Source organism: Glandiceps talaboti, chromosome 8 (genome assembly GCF_964340395.1).
Source record: "Glandiceps talaboti chromosome 8, keGlaTala1.1, whole genome shotgun sequence".
NCBI lineage: Eukaryota > Metazoa > Hemichordata > Enteropneusta > Spengelidae > Glandiceps > Glandiceps talaboti.
In genome coordinates, this window is record NC_135556.1 from 1,699,801 (window position 1) to 1,720,512 (window position 20,712).

Sequence of the window (20,712 nt, forward strand, 5' to 3'; positions counted from 1 at the left end):
TCTTTGGTTTGTTGATCAGAGTTGAGTATGGACCAGTGTTTACGAATTATGGTGGATATGCTTGGTAGTGATGGATGGTAGGTTAAAACAAATGGTATTCTTCCTTGTGAGTCCTTATTTTTGTCCTTGTATTGAAGCAGGTCATTGCGTTGGGTATCTCTGGCTTTCTGGATGGCATTGGAAATTGTAGTCTGTTTATACTTTCTATTAGTTAGTTGGTGTTCTAGTTTTTTTTGTTTCAGCGGTGTATAGCGTGTTATCCGAGCATATACGTCTGTATCGTAGAGCTTGACTATAAGGGATGGATTTGAAGACATGGCGTGGATGACAGGACGATGGCAGAAGATATGAATGTTTATCAGTGGGTTTGCTGTATACGGTTGTATGGAGTTCGTTGTTCTTTATGAACATCTTTGTGTCAAGGAATGCAATTTCTGAACGAAAATGCAGACTTAAATACCTCTATAGAGATAGAGAGAATCAAAGTAATCCACAAGTGAACGAAGCCGGTCCATTCAAACGCGAAAAATCTCACTACAACCCCCCTCCAAACCAAAACATAACCCTTGAAGCTTTCCTGAATGCAGTAGAACAAGACATTTTAGAACGAAAAAATTGGAAAAAAACATACAACAATATAAGCGAAGGAGAGAGGACAGCAATCAACGAAATTTTACATCGAGATGATATAACCATCAAAGCAGCAGACAATGGTGGTGGTATCGTAGTCATGGATACACCATGGTACATAGACCAATGCATGAAACACCTGGATAATACAAACTTCTACAGACAACTTGATGAAGACCCAACGGATCTCTACTTAAAACAACTCGAAAGAAAAATTAAAAGATGGGAACAGAAAAAATGGATATCACGTGATCTCTCTAACAAGCTGATACCTAAAGAACCGAAGCCAGGACATTTCTACGGACTACCAAAAATCCACAAGGAGAACACACCACTACGGCCAATTATCCCACAATGCCAATCTCTTACAACCCCGCTGGCACAATATGTTGACTTTATTCTGCAACCTATCGTACATGACCTACCATCATATATTAAAGACACCACTCATCACTTACAAGATATCAAGAACATCACAATGCCTGACACTGCCACTCTAGTCACAATGGATGTCATATCTCTGTATACAAATATTCCCCATGAATATGGAATAAAGGCTGTACAAGAAGCATTGGAAGAGAACAATACCACAACTCCACATCCACAACTAGTCACCGAAATGATCGAATTCATTCTGAGCAAAAACTACTTCAAATTTAACGACACATGTTATCTACAAATACAAGGAACAGCAATGGGCAGTAAAATGGCCCCATCATATGCCAACATAGCAATGGGCAGTAAAATGGCCCCATCATATGCCAACATAGCAATGGGCAGTAAAATGGCCCCATCATATGCCAACATAGCAATGGGCAGTAAAATGGCCCCATCATATGCCAACATAGCAATGAGAAAATTGGAAAAGGAAATCATATCCAGCTCTCCACTCAAACCAGAAAAATGGAAGAGATTCATCGATGACGTCAGATTCATCTGGTTACACGGCGATCAACAACTCTCTGACTTCCATACTCACTGCAATTCGATCCATCCTACACTCCAATTCACCATGGAACATAGCACTTCAGAAATTGCATTCCTTGACACAAAGATGTTCATAAAGAACAACGAACTCCATACAACCGTATACAGCAAACCCAATGATAAACATTCATATCTTCTGCCATCGTCCTGTCATCCACGCCATGTCTTCAAATCCATCCCTTATAGTCAAGCTCTACGATACAGACGTATATGCTCGGATAACACGCTATACACCACTGAAACAAAAAAACTAGAACACCAACTAACTAATAGAAAGTATAAACAGACTACAATTTCCAATGCCATCCAGAAAGCCAGAGATACCCAACGCAATGACCTGCTCCAATACAAGGACAAAAATAAGGACTCACAAGGAAGAATACCATTTGTTTTAACCTACCATCCATCACTACCAAGCATATCCACCATAATTCGTAAACACTGGTCCATACTCAACTCTGATCAACAAACCAAAGATACATTTCATACACCACCTATTGTCTCCTATAAACAACCGCCCAATCTCAAAAAGATCCTGGTAAGAGCCAACATCAAAGAAACAACAAAAAGTAAAGACCCGGGGAACTGCAATCCATGCAACAAATGTAAAGTGTGCCCTTCAATGATCATACACAACAATGACAGAATCACGAACCCCATGACAAAGAAATCATACCCGATCATTGGACAACTAACATGCAGCACAAGGAACCTAATATACGTCATCAACTGTTCAAAATGTAACATGTTATACATAGGAGAAACAAAACGGGAACTTCGTGTACGTATCAAGGAACACATATACAGTATCAAAACACACAAGGACACCCCAGTAGCCGCTCATTTTAACAGTCAATGTCACAGCATGAATGATTTCCAATTCCCAGGACTCTGTAAAGTATTTTCCAAAACAGATAAGATTAGAAAACAGCTTGAACTTAAAATAATCCATGAGTTAGATACACTTTCACCAAACGGCTTGAACAAAAAAGACTGGTAATCCATTTGACCCCGTTTGTTCTATATAACCCCTAGCATTCATTTCCTTTATAAATTTACACTCAGCTAGGTGGGCCTTTCTCAATCACTTGTCAGTAACATCCATGATCCGCTCGATTGACACGTAGTTTACCTGTGTGCCGTTTGGACCACTTTGTAAGTCTTTTATTTTGTTAAACACTTCCATTTTTCAAACTTTTTTATTCACCTGTATCATTTTACCAAGTATCCTTTTATATTTTACGCTTCTATTGTACCACTGCCCAATATCTAGTTTTTTACCGGTCCTTTTCACTGTCTTTATTCATTTTTAGTACCCTGAGGAAGGTCTTCTGTGAAAGACCGAAACGTCGGAAAAATAAAGAATTTTAACTTTGGAAACTGGTCTCTTGGTTTTATTCCTAAATCATCAAGCATCTTCAAGAACTGTTTCCGAATATAACACCTGGGACCCGCTCAATATTGTAGTTGGACTGATACTCTGAAATTTCCAAAATACCTTTCTGATGATCTTATTTAGCCATCCCATTTCATGTCGGGATAAGTTACCTCCCCTACAAACACTACCGAACGTGAGAGCACTACAAACACCCGCATTTAAAAATACTCCTGAAAGGTCAGGGCCGACACCCAAAATGACATCAGTTTCCTAAGGCAGTACGCACAAGTTTTAGCTTTCTTAATAATGAAGTTGGTATTTTATATCCAGTTTGATTTACAGTCAAGATTGATGCTCAAGTATGCTTGTATTCACTAAAGCTATCTACTACATAGTGTTTTATAAAGACATGTTCTGGATCTCGCTGAACTTTTGAAAAATCAATACTGGGGCGCGTTCAATTTGCCCAATCACGATTGTGATTAATCTGACTTCATTTCTAGACACGAGGCTGTAAACAAAACGCGCAATCACGATCATAGTTACTTACTGCAAACATAAAAAAAATCATACATTTCCTATAAATTAATTGATTTTACATCATCAAAATGATTACAATGATAACAAATTACCAATCTCACCGAACACAATTTATTGACATATTATAAATGTTTTCTGTCATTTCGAACTTGCCTTCAGCCACGCGCGCGCGCTCCCCTTATGATATTACGTTGTCCGTCATGTTGTAATCAAGTCAATCATGGTTCAGGGCATGATTACTGTGATTACCAATCATGATTGTGATTAGTATTTACCAAACGCGAAATCATGATTGTGATTGATAAATCATGATTATGGTTGTGCCCCAGGTGAAGAGTCTTTTTGCTGGCCCGATTGGAAAATTCATCAACCCCACCACCCCTGGAGAATTTCACAAGGCCCTGATTTCTGCCATTTTCCTCTGTTGACTGGGGGAGAATAAGACCAATAGTAGCTTGAACGTTTATCGAATTGAGTTGAACGGTTGAAAGAAGAACAATTAGAACAGAGAATGGCAGGAGGAGTGCAGTTGTATGTATTCGTTTGTATTCAAATCAAATGTCTATGCAAGTGCAAAGTACAGTGACCAACGAGTTAGGCCTACCGGAAGTCAGTCAGTTGAGTTGCTTCACACCCCTATGGAAATCGAGTGGTCCGAAGAAATGCAATCTTTTTTTCGGACCACGATTCGATATTACGAAAAAATTCCTAAACCTTTTTTTTTTAATGTTTTAATTTTTTTTTTTTGAAATTTTGACTTTCAATTTAATATATATAAACTTTTCTTTTTTTAATTTTTTGGACTTTAAAATTATATAATCCTTAAAAATAAATAAAGCCTGTAAAACAACAATAATCTCCTTATTTATTTGGCTAAGACAATGAAATGTATACGTATGGCCTGACTCCTTATTTATTTGACTAAGACATTGAAATGTATACGTATGGCCTGACTCCTTATTTATTTGACTAAGACAATGAAATGTATACGTATGGCCTGACTCCTTATTTATTTGGCTAAGACATTGAAATGTATACGTATGGCCTGACTCCTTATTTATTTGACTAAGACATTGAAATGTATACGTATGGCCTGACTCCTTATTTATTTGACTAAGACAATGAAATGTATACGTATGGCCTGACTCCTTATTTATTTGACTAAGACATTGAAATGTATATGTATGGCCTGACTCCTTATTTATTTGGCTAAGACAATGAAATGTATACGTTCGGCTGGGAACAGAAATGGGGATGGGTTATCATAACCTGCTTCACTGCAGCAACGATACACTGCATGACCCACAGGCACTCGAATCAATATGTATGATTTTTTTTCATGTATAGTAAATAAAACATTTTCTTTTTTTTTAAAAACCTACAGATTGATTCGAGTGCCTGTGGCATGACCAATTAACACGATCCAACTGTTTGGTGTGAATGATTACTAAGCAATGAAAAGCAGTACTCCTTACATAGAAAGTGGTCAGCTGGTATCAGTTCATGATTTTACAGAATTCTTGAACAGATATATTATATTTGCATGTTATATTTTTAGTATAACTCAAAGACGACCAGTTTGTGGGTTTGACTCGATGTTACTGAGAAAATGCAGCCAGGATGACGTCATGGTTATTCCTTGTCGAGGTTAAAAATAGCTATACTTGCATTAAAAGCAGCCACACGAAATACTTTTAACATAAATTCAAGGTTCATCTCATCCTGCTCATATGTCTTCGACAGATCATTGCATAAGAAAAGAAGTCCGTGTTTACTGTTCTCGTGTAAACATACCCGAAGTGAAGGCCCTTGTGACGTTTTACCCTTCCTTGTTTCGCCAACATTCGTAGAGACATGGTCGATTTTCGTCTCATCTTGCTCTGTTTAGCAGAGTGTTACATTCTATCCTTTGCTATCCCTCCTGATTTGTTTGGGTCTCGTATGCTTCATAACGCGGACGTCGACGAGGTAGGTGACATTATCCGATGTATATTCGTTAAAACCACCATGTGTCTTTCATGGTGTTGGCATAGTGTGCAGGAAATGGTACAGACTGTTTGTCAGATATGATTAGTGATGTGGTTATAAAGGAAACACGTGAATACATTTATGCCATGTTGGCATATTGGTATAGTCTATCGTAGAATACATTACGATATCTAAGGTTACAAACAATATTGGTCATTGGAATGACGTAATCGAAACTATCGTCATGTTTAAAGATATTACTTTAATAGACATGTACAACAGGACTATTACATAGGATCAGTGCACATATCTCAAAACAACACGTAGAGTGGGTAGACAAACAATCATAAATTCCATCCATACAATAGCTGACCTGACCTTGGTGACGTGTCAAGTCAATCGCACATGTTATCAGCTAATGTATATGTGCTGTCATGTAGGGAACCGACCTGTTATACACAAAGGGGTGTAGCATATACAACATCACGAATACCATATCATGCCCTGACATAGTTGATAGTTTAAAGGCGTTAACAACTGTAAAAGTTCATGTAGAAGCTGTCTCCGGTTTCTTAGGTTTCCATCTCATCTCAGCCTTCAGTATGTACAAGGGGAAGGAATCGGGGGGGGGGTCACACACTACAAATCTGTTCTTGGGGGAGGGTCATATTTTGCATTACATTGTTTGGAGGAGGGTCACATTTTACAATCCGTAGTTTTGTGACCAAATTGAAGATTCAATTATTGTCAATTTGTTTTGTGTGTTTTGAGACATAAAAGTGTCTGAAAGCCCATTAGGGATATTTACAGAATCCCCCCAAAAATTCTCGAGATAATGAGATACTTTCTCGTTATCTCGAGAAATTATCTCATTATCTCGAGAAACTAGCTCGTTATCTCGGCATAATTTCTCGTTATCTCGAAATATATATTATAACCCCACAAAATCCGAGATAGGCAAAATCAGTAAACAAATACTCGACCGAATCAACACCAAAATTCTAAATTCGACAAAGTTCAACCAATGGGAAGAATACAGCATCAGTAATCGAATGGTTCAAAGCCATCGAAAACAAACAAGTCCACAACTTCATCAGCTTCGATGTTGTAGAATTCTACCCATCAATCAGCCAAGACCTCCTCAACAGAGCACTGACATTTGCCTCAGACTACGACAACATCACAGCCGACGAACGTAACATCATCCTCCATGCCAAGAACTCTGTCCTTATACATAAACAACAACCCTGGGAAAAGAAAGGCAACACAACATTCCACGTTACAATGGGCAGTTATGATGGTGCCGAAACATGCGAGCTGGTAGGAAGCTTCCTCCTCTCCCAACTACAAGGCCCTGATATCAACATAGGGCTATACAGAGATGACGGATTAGCCGTTTCGAACACATCACCAAGAGACACAGAAAACATCAAGAAAAACGTATGCCGCATTTTCCACCTCAGCGGACTACGCATAACAATAGAAGCCAACAAACAGATAATCAACTTTTTAGATGTCACCCTCAACTTGAGCAACGATACGTACCGGCCCTACACAAAGCCCGACACCATCCTGCAATGTGTACACCGAGATAGCAACCACCCACAAACCACGACTAAGAGCATACCCACTGGTATTAACAAACGCCTATCATTACACTCTTCGAACAAAGCATCTTTCGACCAAGCCGCACCTCCATACCAAAAAGCACTCAACGAGAGCGGATACAAATACACACTACACTACGAGCCGACCACGACCTCTAGACGAAACAGACAACGGAAAGACATATTATGATACAACCCCCCATTCAGCAAAAATGTTAGCACCAACATCGGACACAGATTCCTCAGCCTTGTAGACAAACACTTCCACAAAGATCATAAACTCAGAAAAATCTTCAACCGCAACACCGTTAAAATCAGTTACAGCTGCATGAATAACATCAAGCATGTCATCAACAACCACAACAAACGCATCCTTATTTCACACGAACGCACCAACACCACCGTAAACAGCACCGATGCCAATAAAACATGCAACTGTCGGCAAAAGAATACATGCCCGCTCAACGAAAACTGCCTACAGAAATCCATAATCTACCAAGCAGCCGTCACACGCAAGGACAACGACATTACAGAAACATACATTGGGCTTACAGAAAACGAGTTTAAGACAAGGTACAGAAACCACACAGCATCATTCCGACACACTAAACATAGGAACTCTACGGAACTCAGCAAACATATCTGGACCCTCAAGGATAAAAACATTTCCTGGCGACCACTTTCATCCCACCCAACCTACAATAGCGCAAGCAAGAAGTGCAATTTATGCCTCAAAGAAAAGTTCTTTATTATCTGCCGACCCGAACTATCCACATTAAATAAACGAAATGAACTTGTATCCTCTTGTCGCCATCGAAATAAAACATTGTTGTGTAACACCTGACCCATCGCACACATAATTGACACCTTTTGTACAAACAAAAGCACCACTCAACACCCTAGGAAAAACCCGCCTTACACCACACGATTTATACGAGGTATATTCAGTACATCAACATCTCCTGACGAGTGATTTACTCACGAAACAGGCTTGTAGAGACGAAAAACCCGACTTGATTTTCTTCTACCCTCAACATATACTCCGCTCTGCGTGCAGACGTATCGAGCACTGTACTACGGACAACTCTTACCACTGACTTCCTATATATATATATATATATATATATATATATATATATATATATATATATATATATATATATATATATATATATATATATATATATATATATATATATATATATATATATATATATAACTCGGTGAGTATCAATCTGCTAAGACAGTGCTCTATGCCGCAGTGGCAGAGCGTAATAGTTTCGGTAGTACTGGAACTCTTTCTTGGGTGTAACTCGGAGTTTCACGCATATTGCGATCATCAGAGTGTCTGATGATTGCAATATGCGTGAAACTCCGAGTTACACCCAAGAAAGAGTTCCAGTACTACCAAAACTATATATATATATATATATATATATATATATATATATATATATATATATATATATATATATATATATATATATATATATAATATATAATTGACTGGATGTAGATAAAACCACATAAAAGTGCTCAATACGGGTAGTAGACTGTATGATACGTCGTGACGTTTCGCCCTCACCGGCCTCCTCTCCGATGGTTGAGGGCGCCCCGTCACGGCGTACCTTACAGACTATACGGGTAGTAGAGCGAATTATATACAGGTTTTGAAAATTTGAACCAAATTATATGCTATAGACCCTACAGAACTGTTTCGTGAGGTGCGTAGTCCTCACTCATCAGGGGTAGAATGGAATATAGTATCTGCGTTACCTTACCGTTAAATTCTATTATTCTAATGTTCCTAACAGGGAATACCTACCTAGTAACATAGCGTATTAGCATAGTTAATTGTTCTGCAATAATGATTTATGTCTATGCCTACACGACGACACAAGTTCATTCCGTTTATTTAGAGTGCAACGATGAGGTTGACAAATTATAATATACTTTTCAGTTATGCAGAGATTACATCTCTGACTGGAGCTGTTGTACGGCGCGCGCGTGCGATAATTTTCCATGTGATGTCGTAATCAATTTCTTTATCCTTAAGAAACCATACATACTTACTTAATTCTGTTGAGTTTCACAAGAATGATCGTCGGGTGTAATAATAGGGTGTAATAGTAGTAGTCGTTAGCTTTACATTCTGCTTTATGTACATAACGTATGTGTGTTCATTGACGGCTGTGTGTACACAAAAAAAGAAAAAAAAGTAATAAGTTATGTACATAACTGTTTTTCATTCAGCGAATCACTGGTAAAAATGACTGAACCCGACCATGCCATTTAGTGGTGATACACCATGCTATAGATGGTGTGCACATTCACAGGGGCACGTATTATTGCGGCATAGATTGCCGCCCTGGATTGCCGTTTTCTTAGGAAAATATCGTACGAATTTCTTTTATTGTATTTGTATTTTCCTCTCTTCATTGTTATCATCTTATGTTTCCGGTGAAATCAAAATTCAATTCAATCCTGCTGCTACAAATGTATCAATCTATACTAGTAGAAATATGGTTTTTCCTTTACAGCTAAGAATATATAGTAAAAAGGATGTTATATTTACATGTAGTCTGTAGACCATAAAAACAACAATCTAAGAAATATTACACGCCCATATATGTACATATTAACCTATTCCATTGGAAAGGGAGAAAAAAACGACACATCTACTGTTGATCAATATTTTAGCATCACTCTATGATGCCTCTAACCCAATGAAAGACATCTCTTATACTGATGAGAAACACCGACATGGGAGTTTTAAAACAGTCCTGATCACTTTATGTGATGAACGAATCGGGCAGAAATTCAAGGCTGTATCGTATATAGCTTTCATCATGATCATTTTAAAACACTGCGTATATTATACACTTTTTATCAGGCACCTACGTGTGGATATCGAATAAGAAAACAATGTTAGTGGAACCCTATCCCCCTACACACGAAATGCAACTATTTCCCCACATAAGTGTCTGTCATCTTTTTTTGTGTTTTTCACGTGCAACATTTTAAGAGTGTCTGTAGTCATACGAATTCTTATAGAAACTAATGATACGTGGGTGACGTCACATTAGTTATGACGTCACCCTATTGTGCAGTGTTGGTATTTTATGTTACATGTGTTTATTTTGTGGTACATTCTTTGGTATATTTTTGTGTTGTGTGTACAGAGTAAGGTGATGATATTATACTAAAACTAAGTTGAATTGGAATACATGTTGTTAGTGAAGGTGTTCTGTACAGAGTAAGGTGATAATATTGTAATAAAACTAAGTTGAATTGGAATACGTAATGACGATTTCAAGAAATGTCCAGTACGCTCTGGCCCAAGCGTTGGGAAAACATTTTTGTGCTCTTGGACATACCCAGTACGTACAAAAATGAATATGAAATCGATGTGAACAATGTGATTCCTAGAACAGAAGACATCAATTGAATGGCGATATTGAATTTTTTTTTTTTTAAAGTGGCGAATTGCTGAGAAAAAATAACCTGACGACAACTAATTGAAAATCTACAACAAATATACAATACAATACAATACAATACAATACAATACAATACAATACAATACAATACAATACAATAAAACTTTATTGATCCTTGTCAGGAAATTATAGTGTCTGCCATAAAAACAAAGACAATTTAAAACGAGTAGATAAAAACAATAAAACGAGTACGAAAAAAAAAAGACTTTCACAATCAAAACACGTACATAACCAGGATAAAAGAACGACAATAACTCGAAAAGAGTAGGCATTAAAAAAGAGTGGCCACAGCTAGACATGTGAGTATGTAGGGCTAGAGTCGAGGTCTGTCTGTCTGTCTGTTGGTTGTGTAATTTAATTGCTGCTGGATCAAATGAATGATTGCTTATAGCTTATATAATAACGAGTTCACATTTTTGTATCTGAATCTGAACCTAAATAAAAATATTCAGTCCTGACCTGGCCTGACATGACCTGGTTTGGCCTGCACCTGGCCTGTACGTGCATTTTTTATCGACCCGTTTACCAATTTGAAACCAAGTAGATACTGAATGAGTAGTGTTTTTATGGTTTAACTTAAGACTTGAGAGAGAGAGAGAGAGAGAGAGAGAGAGAGAGAGACAGAAAGAGACAGACAGAGAGAGACAGACAGACAGACAGACAGACAGACAGACAGACAGACAGACAGACAGACAGACAGAGGAGAGAGAGGAGGGAGGGAGGGAGGGAGAGGGGGAAGGGAGACAGACAGACAGACAGACAGACAGACAGACAGACAGACAGACAGACAGACAGACAGACAGACAGACAGACAGAGAGGAGGGAGGGAGGGAGAGGGGGAAGGGAGACATACATACAGACAGACAGACAGACAGACAGACAGACAGACAGACAGACAGACAGACAGACAGACAGCGTTCTTGTTTTAGTGCTGAAGTTGATGACAGGATTTAGTATTATAAGTACCATAACTTGTTTAAGAATTTAATAAATGCATTTATATTGTATGTAACATAGATGGTTGTTGACATGTGACCATGTTAACTCTCTTGTAATTCTTGCCAATCACTGCTCTGTGTCACCTCCATTGCCACCATTGCTTTTCTTGAGAAACACTGTTTCTAACAGTATTATCCATTAGAGTCATAGTATTTCTGGTCGTTTGAATTAAATGGCATTTGGCATCAAACAAGATGACATACTGGGATACACAGCGTATCAACTCGGATGATTTTCCAATAAGCAAATAAGCTAATATAAACCAAAACCCTTTTGTATTTCTTATTAGGAATACACTGGTCGACTTGATAGAGCAGATACGGCACAGACCATCCAGGAAGTGCTTCGCCTCCTATTCCCAGAAGAAGAGCCTCAAGCAGCATTCCAGGGACTTGTTGTCAAAGAAATTAATGATGATACACACTCATCACCGTTAGGAAGAGTCGGTTTTACAGATGATGGTGAATCTAGTTGGCAAACTCGACCAGGTAAAGACGTCCGTAATGGTATTCTCAGTAATCCTACACACAAGTGACTTTGTAATCCTATAGAGTACTAACTAACTGACATGCTGTGTAATCCTATAGAGTACTGAGTGACATGTTGTGTAATCCTATAGAGTACTATCTTAGTGACATGCTGTGTAATCCTATAGAGTACAAACTAAGTGACATGCTGTGTAATCCTATAGAGTACTAAGTGACATGCTGTGTAATCCTATAGAGTACTAACTAAGTGACATGCTGTGTAATCCTATAGAGTACTAACTAAGTGACATGCTGTGTAATCCTATAGAGTACTAACTAAGTGACATGCTGTGTAATCCTATAGAGTACTAACTAAGTGACATGCTGTGTAATCCTATAGAGTACTAACTAAGTGACATGCTGTGTAATCCTATAGAGTACTAACTAAGTGACATGCTGTGTAATCCTATAGAGTACTAACTAAGTGATATGCTGTGTAATCCTATAGAGTACAAACTAAGTGACATGCTGTGTAATCCTATAGAGTACTAACTTAGTGACATGCTGTGTAATCCTATAGAGTACTAACTAAGTGACATGCTGTGTAATCCTATAGAGTACTAACTAAGTGACATGCTGTGTAATCCTATAGAGTACTAACTAAGTGACATGCTGTGTAATCCTATAGAGTACTAACTAAGTGACATGCTGTGTAATCCTATAGAGTACTAACTAAGTGACATGCTGTGTAATCCTATAGAGTACTAACTATAAAGTGACATGCTGTGTTATCCTATAGAGTACTAACTAAGTGACATGCTGTGTAATCCTATAGAGTACTAACTAAGTGACATGCTGTGTAATCCTATAGAGTACTAACTAAGTGACATGCTGTGTAATCCTATAGAGTACAAACTAAGTGACATGCTGTGTAATCCTATAGAGTACTAACTAAGTGACATGCTGTGTAATCCTATAGAGTACTAACTAAGTGACATGCTGTGTAATCCTATAGAGTACTAACTAAGTGACATGCTGTGTAATCCTATAGAGTACTAAGTGACATGCTGTGTAATCCTATAGAGTACTAACTAAGTGACATGCTGTGTAATCCTATAGAGTACTAACTAAGTGACATGCTGTGTAATCCTATAGAGTACTAACTAAGTGACATGCTGTGTAATCCTATAGAGTACTAACTAAGTGACATACTGTGTAATCCTATAGAGTACTAACTAAGTGACATGCTGTGTAATCCTATAGAGTACTAAGTGACATGCTGTGTTATCCTATAGAGTACTAACTAAGTGACATGCTGTGTAATCCTATAGAGTACTAACTAAGTGACATGCTGTGTAATCCTATAGAGTACTAACTAAGTGATATGCTGTGTAATCCTATAGAGTACTAACTAAGTGACATGCTGTGTAATCCTATAGAGTACTAACTAAGTGACATGCTGTGTAATCCTATAGAGTACTAACTAAGTGACATGCTGTGTAATCCTATAGAGTACTAACTAAGTGACATGCTGTGTAATCCTATAGAGTACTAACTAAGTGACATGCTGTGTAATCCTATAGAGTACTAACTAAGTGACATGCTGTGTAATCCTATAGAGTACTAACTAAGTGACATACTGTGTAATCCTATAGAGTACTAACTAAGTGACATGCTGTGTAATCCTATAGAGTACTAACTAAGTGACATGCTGTGTAATCCTATAGAGTACTAACTATAAAGTGACATGCTGTGTAATCCTATAGAGTACTAACTAAGTGACATGCTGTGTAATCCTATAGAGTACAAACTAAGTGACATGCTGTGTAATCCTATAGAGTACTAACTATAAAGTGACATGCTGTGTAATCCTATAGAGTACTAACTAAGTGACATGCTGTGTAATCCTATAGAGTACTAACTAAGTGACATGCTGTGTAATCCTATAGAGTACTAACTAAGTGACATGCTGTGTAATCCTATAGAGTACTAACTAAGTGACATGCTGTGTAATCCTATAGAGTACTAACTAAGTGACATGCTGTGTAATCCTATAGAGTACTAACTAAGTGACATACTGTGTAATCCTATAGAGTACTAACTAAGTGACATGCTGTGTAATCCTATAGAGTACTAAGTGACATGCTGTGTTATCCTATAGAGTACTAACTAAGTGACATGCTGTGTAATCCTATAGAGTACTAACTAAGTGACATGCTGTGTAATCCTATAGAGTACTAACTAAGTGACATGCTGTGTAATCCTATAGAGTACTAAGTGACATGCTGTGTAATCCTATAGAGTACTAACTAAGTGACATGCTGTGTAATCCTATAGAGTACTAACTAAGTGACATACTGTGTAATCCTATAGAGTACTAACTAAGTGACATACTGTGTAATCCTATAGAGTACTAACTAAGTGATATGCTAATTATTATGTCTAAAGCTTTGCTCAATATTTGATCTTGCCTTTACACCACCTACTTACCCCTAATTAACATGGAATGACTTAGTAGTATATAGGATTTCACAGCATTACTACGACATTATACATGTTGATCATTGGTCGATCTTATGAAGAAGTATCACAGTAACACCGCTATCGGGTTTAAATAATGGTCAATGTTGAAGGAGCTGATTTTGGTTGCTGACCTCGACTCTCTCACAGTGCTTGGAGCGTCGCATTGCTAAAAGGTTTTGTATGTACCGATATCTACTGCATAATTATACTGTGGGCCCTCCCCTCCCTTGATTGTATGTGGGCCCTCATCGACTACATAGGGCTAACCATTTGTTGATGTGTTACTGTGATGCCCTCGGGGCATCGCAATAACACGGGGTCCAAGTAACTTGTCAACAAATGATTAGCCCTATGTAGTCGATGAGGGCCCTCATACAATACACGGATATTCTAGCACAATTATTCGGTAGATATTGGTATATACAGAACAGATACTCCGAGGACTTGTGAGAGAGTCCTACTGCTGACCCAACATTCAATATTTGATTTGTTTTATTGTGAATACAGGTACGTACAAAAATACATTTTAATATCCACAGGTGATTCGATACTGTAGGACACTGTGAATAAGATATTGTGTCTAACAGAACTGCTATAGATACCAGACCTACTATCACCTAAGCATCAAAAATATTTATTTGTAGACACTTTGTCTTTTAGCAACCCAAGATGACTATGACAGTCTTGATGAACAGCAAGAGGCAAGTAAATGTCGGACACCAGTTAACGTGACTATCAATGCATACAAAGAGTTCGGTATCGATGAAGGCTATGGCACTCATATATGGCCACAGTGTGTGACGGTACCTCGCTGCGCTGCTGACAGTGGATGCTGTGTGGCGGGTGAAATCTGTATGGGAGTTGAAGACACTCAAATACAGTTACCAAAACTGGTAAGACTGCAATGTTCAAAGTAATATTTCTGTCTAGTCTGCCACATTTTCCATTTCAAGACCGTTAATATACATGTTGTCTTCTTTCATCAGTATTTTTGTCACCGCCAACTACTCTTCGACAATCTTGAGTCTGAGTGAAACAAGTCAATATGTAAAAGATACGAATCAGTCATTAACAACATAATACCAATTTATTTCATCCACATTTTATGGCATGGTGCAGTGTCTGTCCACCTGTGTGTGTGTGTGTGTGTGTGTGTGTGTGTGTGTGTGTGTGTGACGTGAACGACTTATACCCGCTTGGCCGAACGTTTTGATATTTGGTGGGGATGTTGCTTATTGGGTTTAGTTGGGAGATTGTTCAAAGCAACATGGTTGGATCAGTAGTATGCAAATTAGGTTTAAAATGTGATCTTTGGTTAAAAACCTTAAAACTCTTAAATTAGATTTGGTGAGTATGTTACTAGTAATGTCTTTTCGAGTCAAAGTGATGTGGAAAGTGAGAAACAAATTAGATGGCAACATTTTGATTTATGGTAACATATCAAAACTTCCAAACTACTGTCACTAGTTCTGTCATCTTGTTGATCCGGTGAGTCATATTTCCAATTAGGTCAGAAAAAGTGACAGTTGATGAAAACTTATCAGCTCAAAATTTACTGGGCACACGGCCTGAGCCCAAGTGTAATTTTTATAGTTTTATTAAATCTTTTATGGGGTAATTCACACTTAGGTCTGAATGACACCATGGGGTTTCTTACCTTCTTGTCAATGGCACAAAGATTAACATGTTTGAGATTTCTTGAACACACTTTTAGCACAGTTGAACTATATTCAAGGTCATACATGTTCACGATGCTATAGCCATGATGTAATATATAGTGTCTTGTCCGTTTGTCTGTCTGTCTATCTGTGACTGACTTAAAATCACAAACCACTGGCAAGATTATTTTGATATTTGGTAGGGATGTTGATTTTAGTCTCTAGTTAGGGTATTGTTCAAGACAAAACATACTTATCTGCCTAGCAACAACACCACGCCCATAACAACAACCGAATGGATTTTCATATTGCAAATGTAACAAATGGAATGGGTAGGCAAATGAATAAACATTCAAAAAACTATGCAAATATGACTAGCAACAAGACCACGCCCACACCATCAATCAAATCATAGTGCATATGGCATGGGTAACAAATATGGATTGGCATGCTGATAAACATGTTTTTAATATCACAAAGTTTACAATTGTGCTACAACACCATTGTGTTTAATTTTCATAAAGATTTACTCATGTATTTCCGCCTTTTGAGGATATTGCTTGCATGAAATCTATTTAGAAAACTTTCACCTACTTTAATCGGGATTACATGGATGAGTATGACTTTGACGTTTAAACATTTCAAGATGTCAACATTTCAACATAATACATTAGTTATATCATAGGTATATATAGTCATTACCATACATAATACATATGCAAACCATTAGTTATACCATAGGTATATATAGTCTTTACCATACATAATACATTAGTTATACCATAGGTATATATAGTAATTACCATACATAATACATATGAAAACCATTAGTTATACCATAGGTATATATAGTAATTACCATACATAATACATATGCAAACCAGTAGTTATACCATAGGTATATATAGTCTTTACCATACATAATACATATGCAAACCATTAGTTATACTATAGGTATATATAGTCTTTACCATACATAATACATTATGCAAATCATTAGTTATACCATAGGTATATATAGTAATTACCATACATAATACATTATGCAAACCATTAGTTATACCATAGGTATATATAGTCATTACCATACATAATACATATGCAAACCATTAGTTATACCATAGGTATATATAGTCATTACCATACATAATACATATGCAAACCATTAGTTATACCATAGGTATATATAGTCATTACCATACATAATACATTATGCAAATCATTAGTTATACCATAGGTATATATAGTCATTACCATACATAATACATATGCAAACCATTAGTTATACCATAGGTATATATAGTCATTACCATACATAATACATATGCAAACCATTAGTTATACCATAGGTATATATAGTCATTACCATACATAATACATATGCAAATCATTAGTTATACCATAGGTATATATAGTAATTACCATACATAATACATTATGCAAACCATTAGTTATACCATAGGTATATATAGTCATTACCATACATAATACATATGCAAACCATTAGTTATACCATAGGTATATATAGTCATTACCATACATAATACATATGCAAACCATTAGTTATACCATAGGTATATATAGTCATTACCATACATAATACATTATGCAAATCATTAGTTATACCATAGGTATATATAGTAATTACCATACATAATACATATGCAAACCATTAGTTATACCATAGGTATATATAGTCATTACCATACATAATACATATGCAAACCATTAGTTATACTATAGGTATATATAGTAATTACCATACATAATACATATGCAAACCATTAGTTATACCATAGGTATATATAGTAATTACCATACATAATACATTATGCAAACCATTAGTTATACCATAGGTATATATAGTAATTACCATACATAATACATTATGCAAACCATTAGTTATACCATAGGTATATATAGTCTTTACCATACATAATACATTATGCAAACCATTAGTTATACCATAGGTATATATAGTCATTACCATACATAATACATATGCAAACCATTAGTTATACCATAGGTATATATAGTCATTACCATACATAATACATATGCAAACCATTAGTTATACCATAGGTATATATAGTCATTACCATACATAATACATATGCAAACCATTAGTTATACTATAGGTATATATAGTAATTACCATACATAATACATATGCAAACCATTAGTTATACCATAGGTATATATAGTCTTTACCATACATAATACATTATGCAAACCATTAGTTATACCATAGGTATATATAGTCATTACCATACATAATACATATGCAAACCATTAGTTATACCATAGGTATATATAGTCATTACCATACATAATACATATGCAAACCATTAGTTATACTATAGGTATATATAGTCATTACCATACATAATACATAATCAAACCATTAGTTATACTATAGGTATATATAGTCATTACCATAATACATATGCAAACCATTAGTTATTCTGGTATATATAGTCATTACCATACATAGTACATATGCAAATTATTAGTTATAATATAGGTATATATAGTAATTACCATACATAATACATTATGCAAACCATTAGTTATACTATAGGTATATATAGTCATTACCATACATATTTTTATTTGTTTATCTTGTATGATTTGTGCTCATCAATCGTCTTCCACTCCAATCTCTCTCCTTCACAATCTAATACCTTTTTTATTCCCATAGACCAATTTCAAGTTTTCTTCGACATTCCAGTTTACTCCAATATAGTATAAAGTCTGCTATTCATTACTTGTATATCTTGATATAGTTAATATAATGTGTATAGTTGAATGCTACGTCATACTCAATAAAAACTTCCACTTGAGTGAAAAATATTATTTGAATCACATATGTATATCACTACATCTAATCCTAGAACTGACATTTAATTGCTTGTTTTCTTTCATTCCCACAGTTCTTAGTGTACACTATTGCCAATAGTCACGTGGCAATGAAAAATTTTACATCCTACAAGTCATGCAGTTGTCGCCCTGATCCATTCTATAATGCTGCAGAAGCAGTAACAGACAGCAAATGTTTACAAACTGAGTCCTGTCCCTCCCCAAAAATCTGGAATGATGAACGTTGTACGTGTGAGTGCTCTAAAGCTTGCCCTTCGCCCTATGCACAAGACCCGGACTCGTGTGTTTGTGATTGTTTGCACTCCAACAAACTATGTGGAAAGATAAAGCGAGGACTTAAACCACTAGCGTCAGAAGGCTGCCAGTAAGTCTTATGATAAACTGTCGTTATATGCAAAGCTCAAAAATACATATCATTGTCTTCAAATAATATGTAAATAGGCACTTTTCTAAATGTTAAAACTACTACTGACTTGCAAACTTAGCAATCAATGTAATAATTGTGATATCTTATTGAACTGTTCCAAAGCGTGTGTATTACATGTGACTGTTGAAACACGTCACTAATCCAAGCCGCAAGTGGTCAATCAAATGATATGTATTCAGCAAGAGGAAATATAAGGTCTATGTATGCATTCATCGTATTTTGAAAAACTTCAATACAATCACAAGACATCAACATACATATAGTCAACAACATACTTAAAAAGTTCGACCCATAATCGAAATTTTATTCCACATGTTAACCGGTGAATAATTTAATATAAGCTAGTCCTGCTACCAGACGGTGTACAGAATGTGATACTGACTACTTAGTATGTCCCTCAACACCGAGTCCCGAATTACTCCGTCTACAAACAGTACTAAATATAAGCCAGCTAAACATAACTATGATAACACTTGATAGCATTATTCTTATTCTGCATCTTGTTTCCTTTCATAGATGTGTACAGAACAACGATTGTGGAGCACCCGCTTGTAGAACTGGTAATTTCGAAACATCCCAGTGTCGTTGCTTGAGTACATAATGTGACTTGGAGAATACACAAGACTGTGGTTTACCTCGATATATAGTGGTCTGACTGCTTGGTGACATTAGTCAACCCCACATTGCTTGAAGTTGATATAATTCTTTCCTGTGACTCAGTCTTTCTGGGAAGGTATGGAAAGATTAATGGTCGGTACAAAACACAGGTACAGGCCACGCCAGGCCAGGTATAGACTGAATATATGTTTTGGATTCACAGTCACATTCGAATCCAAAGATCGATCATCTGTTTTTATTTGCAATATATACATATATGTGTGTGTGTGTGTGTGTGTGTGTGTGTGTGTGTGTGTGTGTTGGATTTCATGGCCATCTTCACCTTCTCGTTTATAAATTATAGATGCTAATTCAACAATGTAAGTTCTCGAATATGTTCACATTCTGTTGAAAACATCTATAAATACTCTGAACCGCTTAAACAATATATCTCTTGACAGCCATTAATATCAATTGTAATTACCGCTCACATGGACCATGCGCATTTAGATGCGTCATAGACTGTGTAGTAGACAAGTAGAAATCAAAGC

The 20,712-nt window shown here is 36.5% G+C and overlaps 2 protein-coding genes across 2 annotated transcripts; both read left to right on the top strand.

The window, feature by feature from the left end:
* The first annotated feature begins 403 nt into the window (after nt 1-403).
* Nucleotides 404-2,617, top strand: LOC144438685 (uncharacterized). Its single transcript, XM_078127828.1, has one exon. The coding sequence runs from the start codon at nt 404-406 to the stop codon at nt 2,615-2,617; it is 2,214 nt and encodes a 737-aa protein (XP_077983954.1).
* A 2,638-nt stretch (nt 2,618-5,255) lies between these two features.
* On the top strand, nt 5,256-20,463 carry LOC144438640 (uncharacterized). The gene is made up of 5 exons (XM_078127756.1): nt 5,256-5,503; nt 11,899-12,097; nt 15,260-15,492; nt 19,191-19,501; nt 20,081-20,463. The coding sequence occupies exons 1-5, from the start codon at nt 5,390-5,392 to the stop codon at nt 20,163-20,165; spliced, it is 942 nt and encodes a 313-aa protein (XP_077983882.1). The 5' UTR covers nt 5,256-5,389; the 3' UTR covers nt 20,166-20,463.
* The last annotated feature ends 249 nt before the right edge of the window (nt 20,464-20,712 follow it).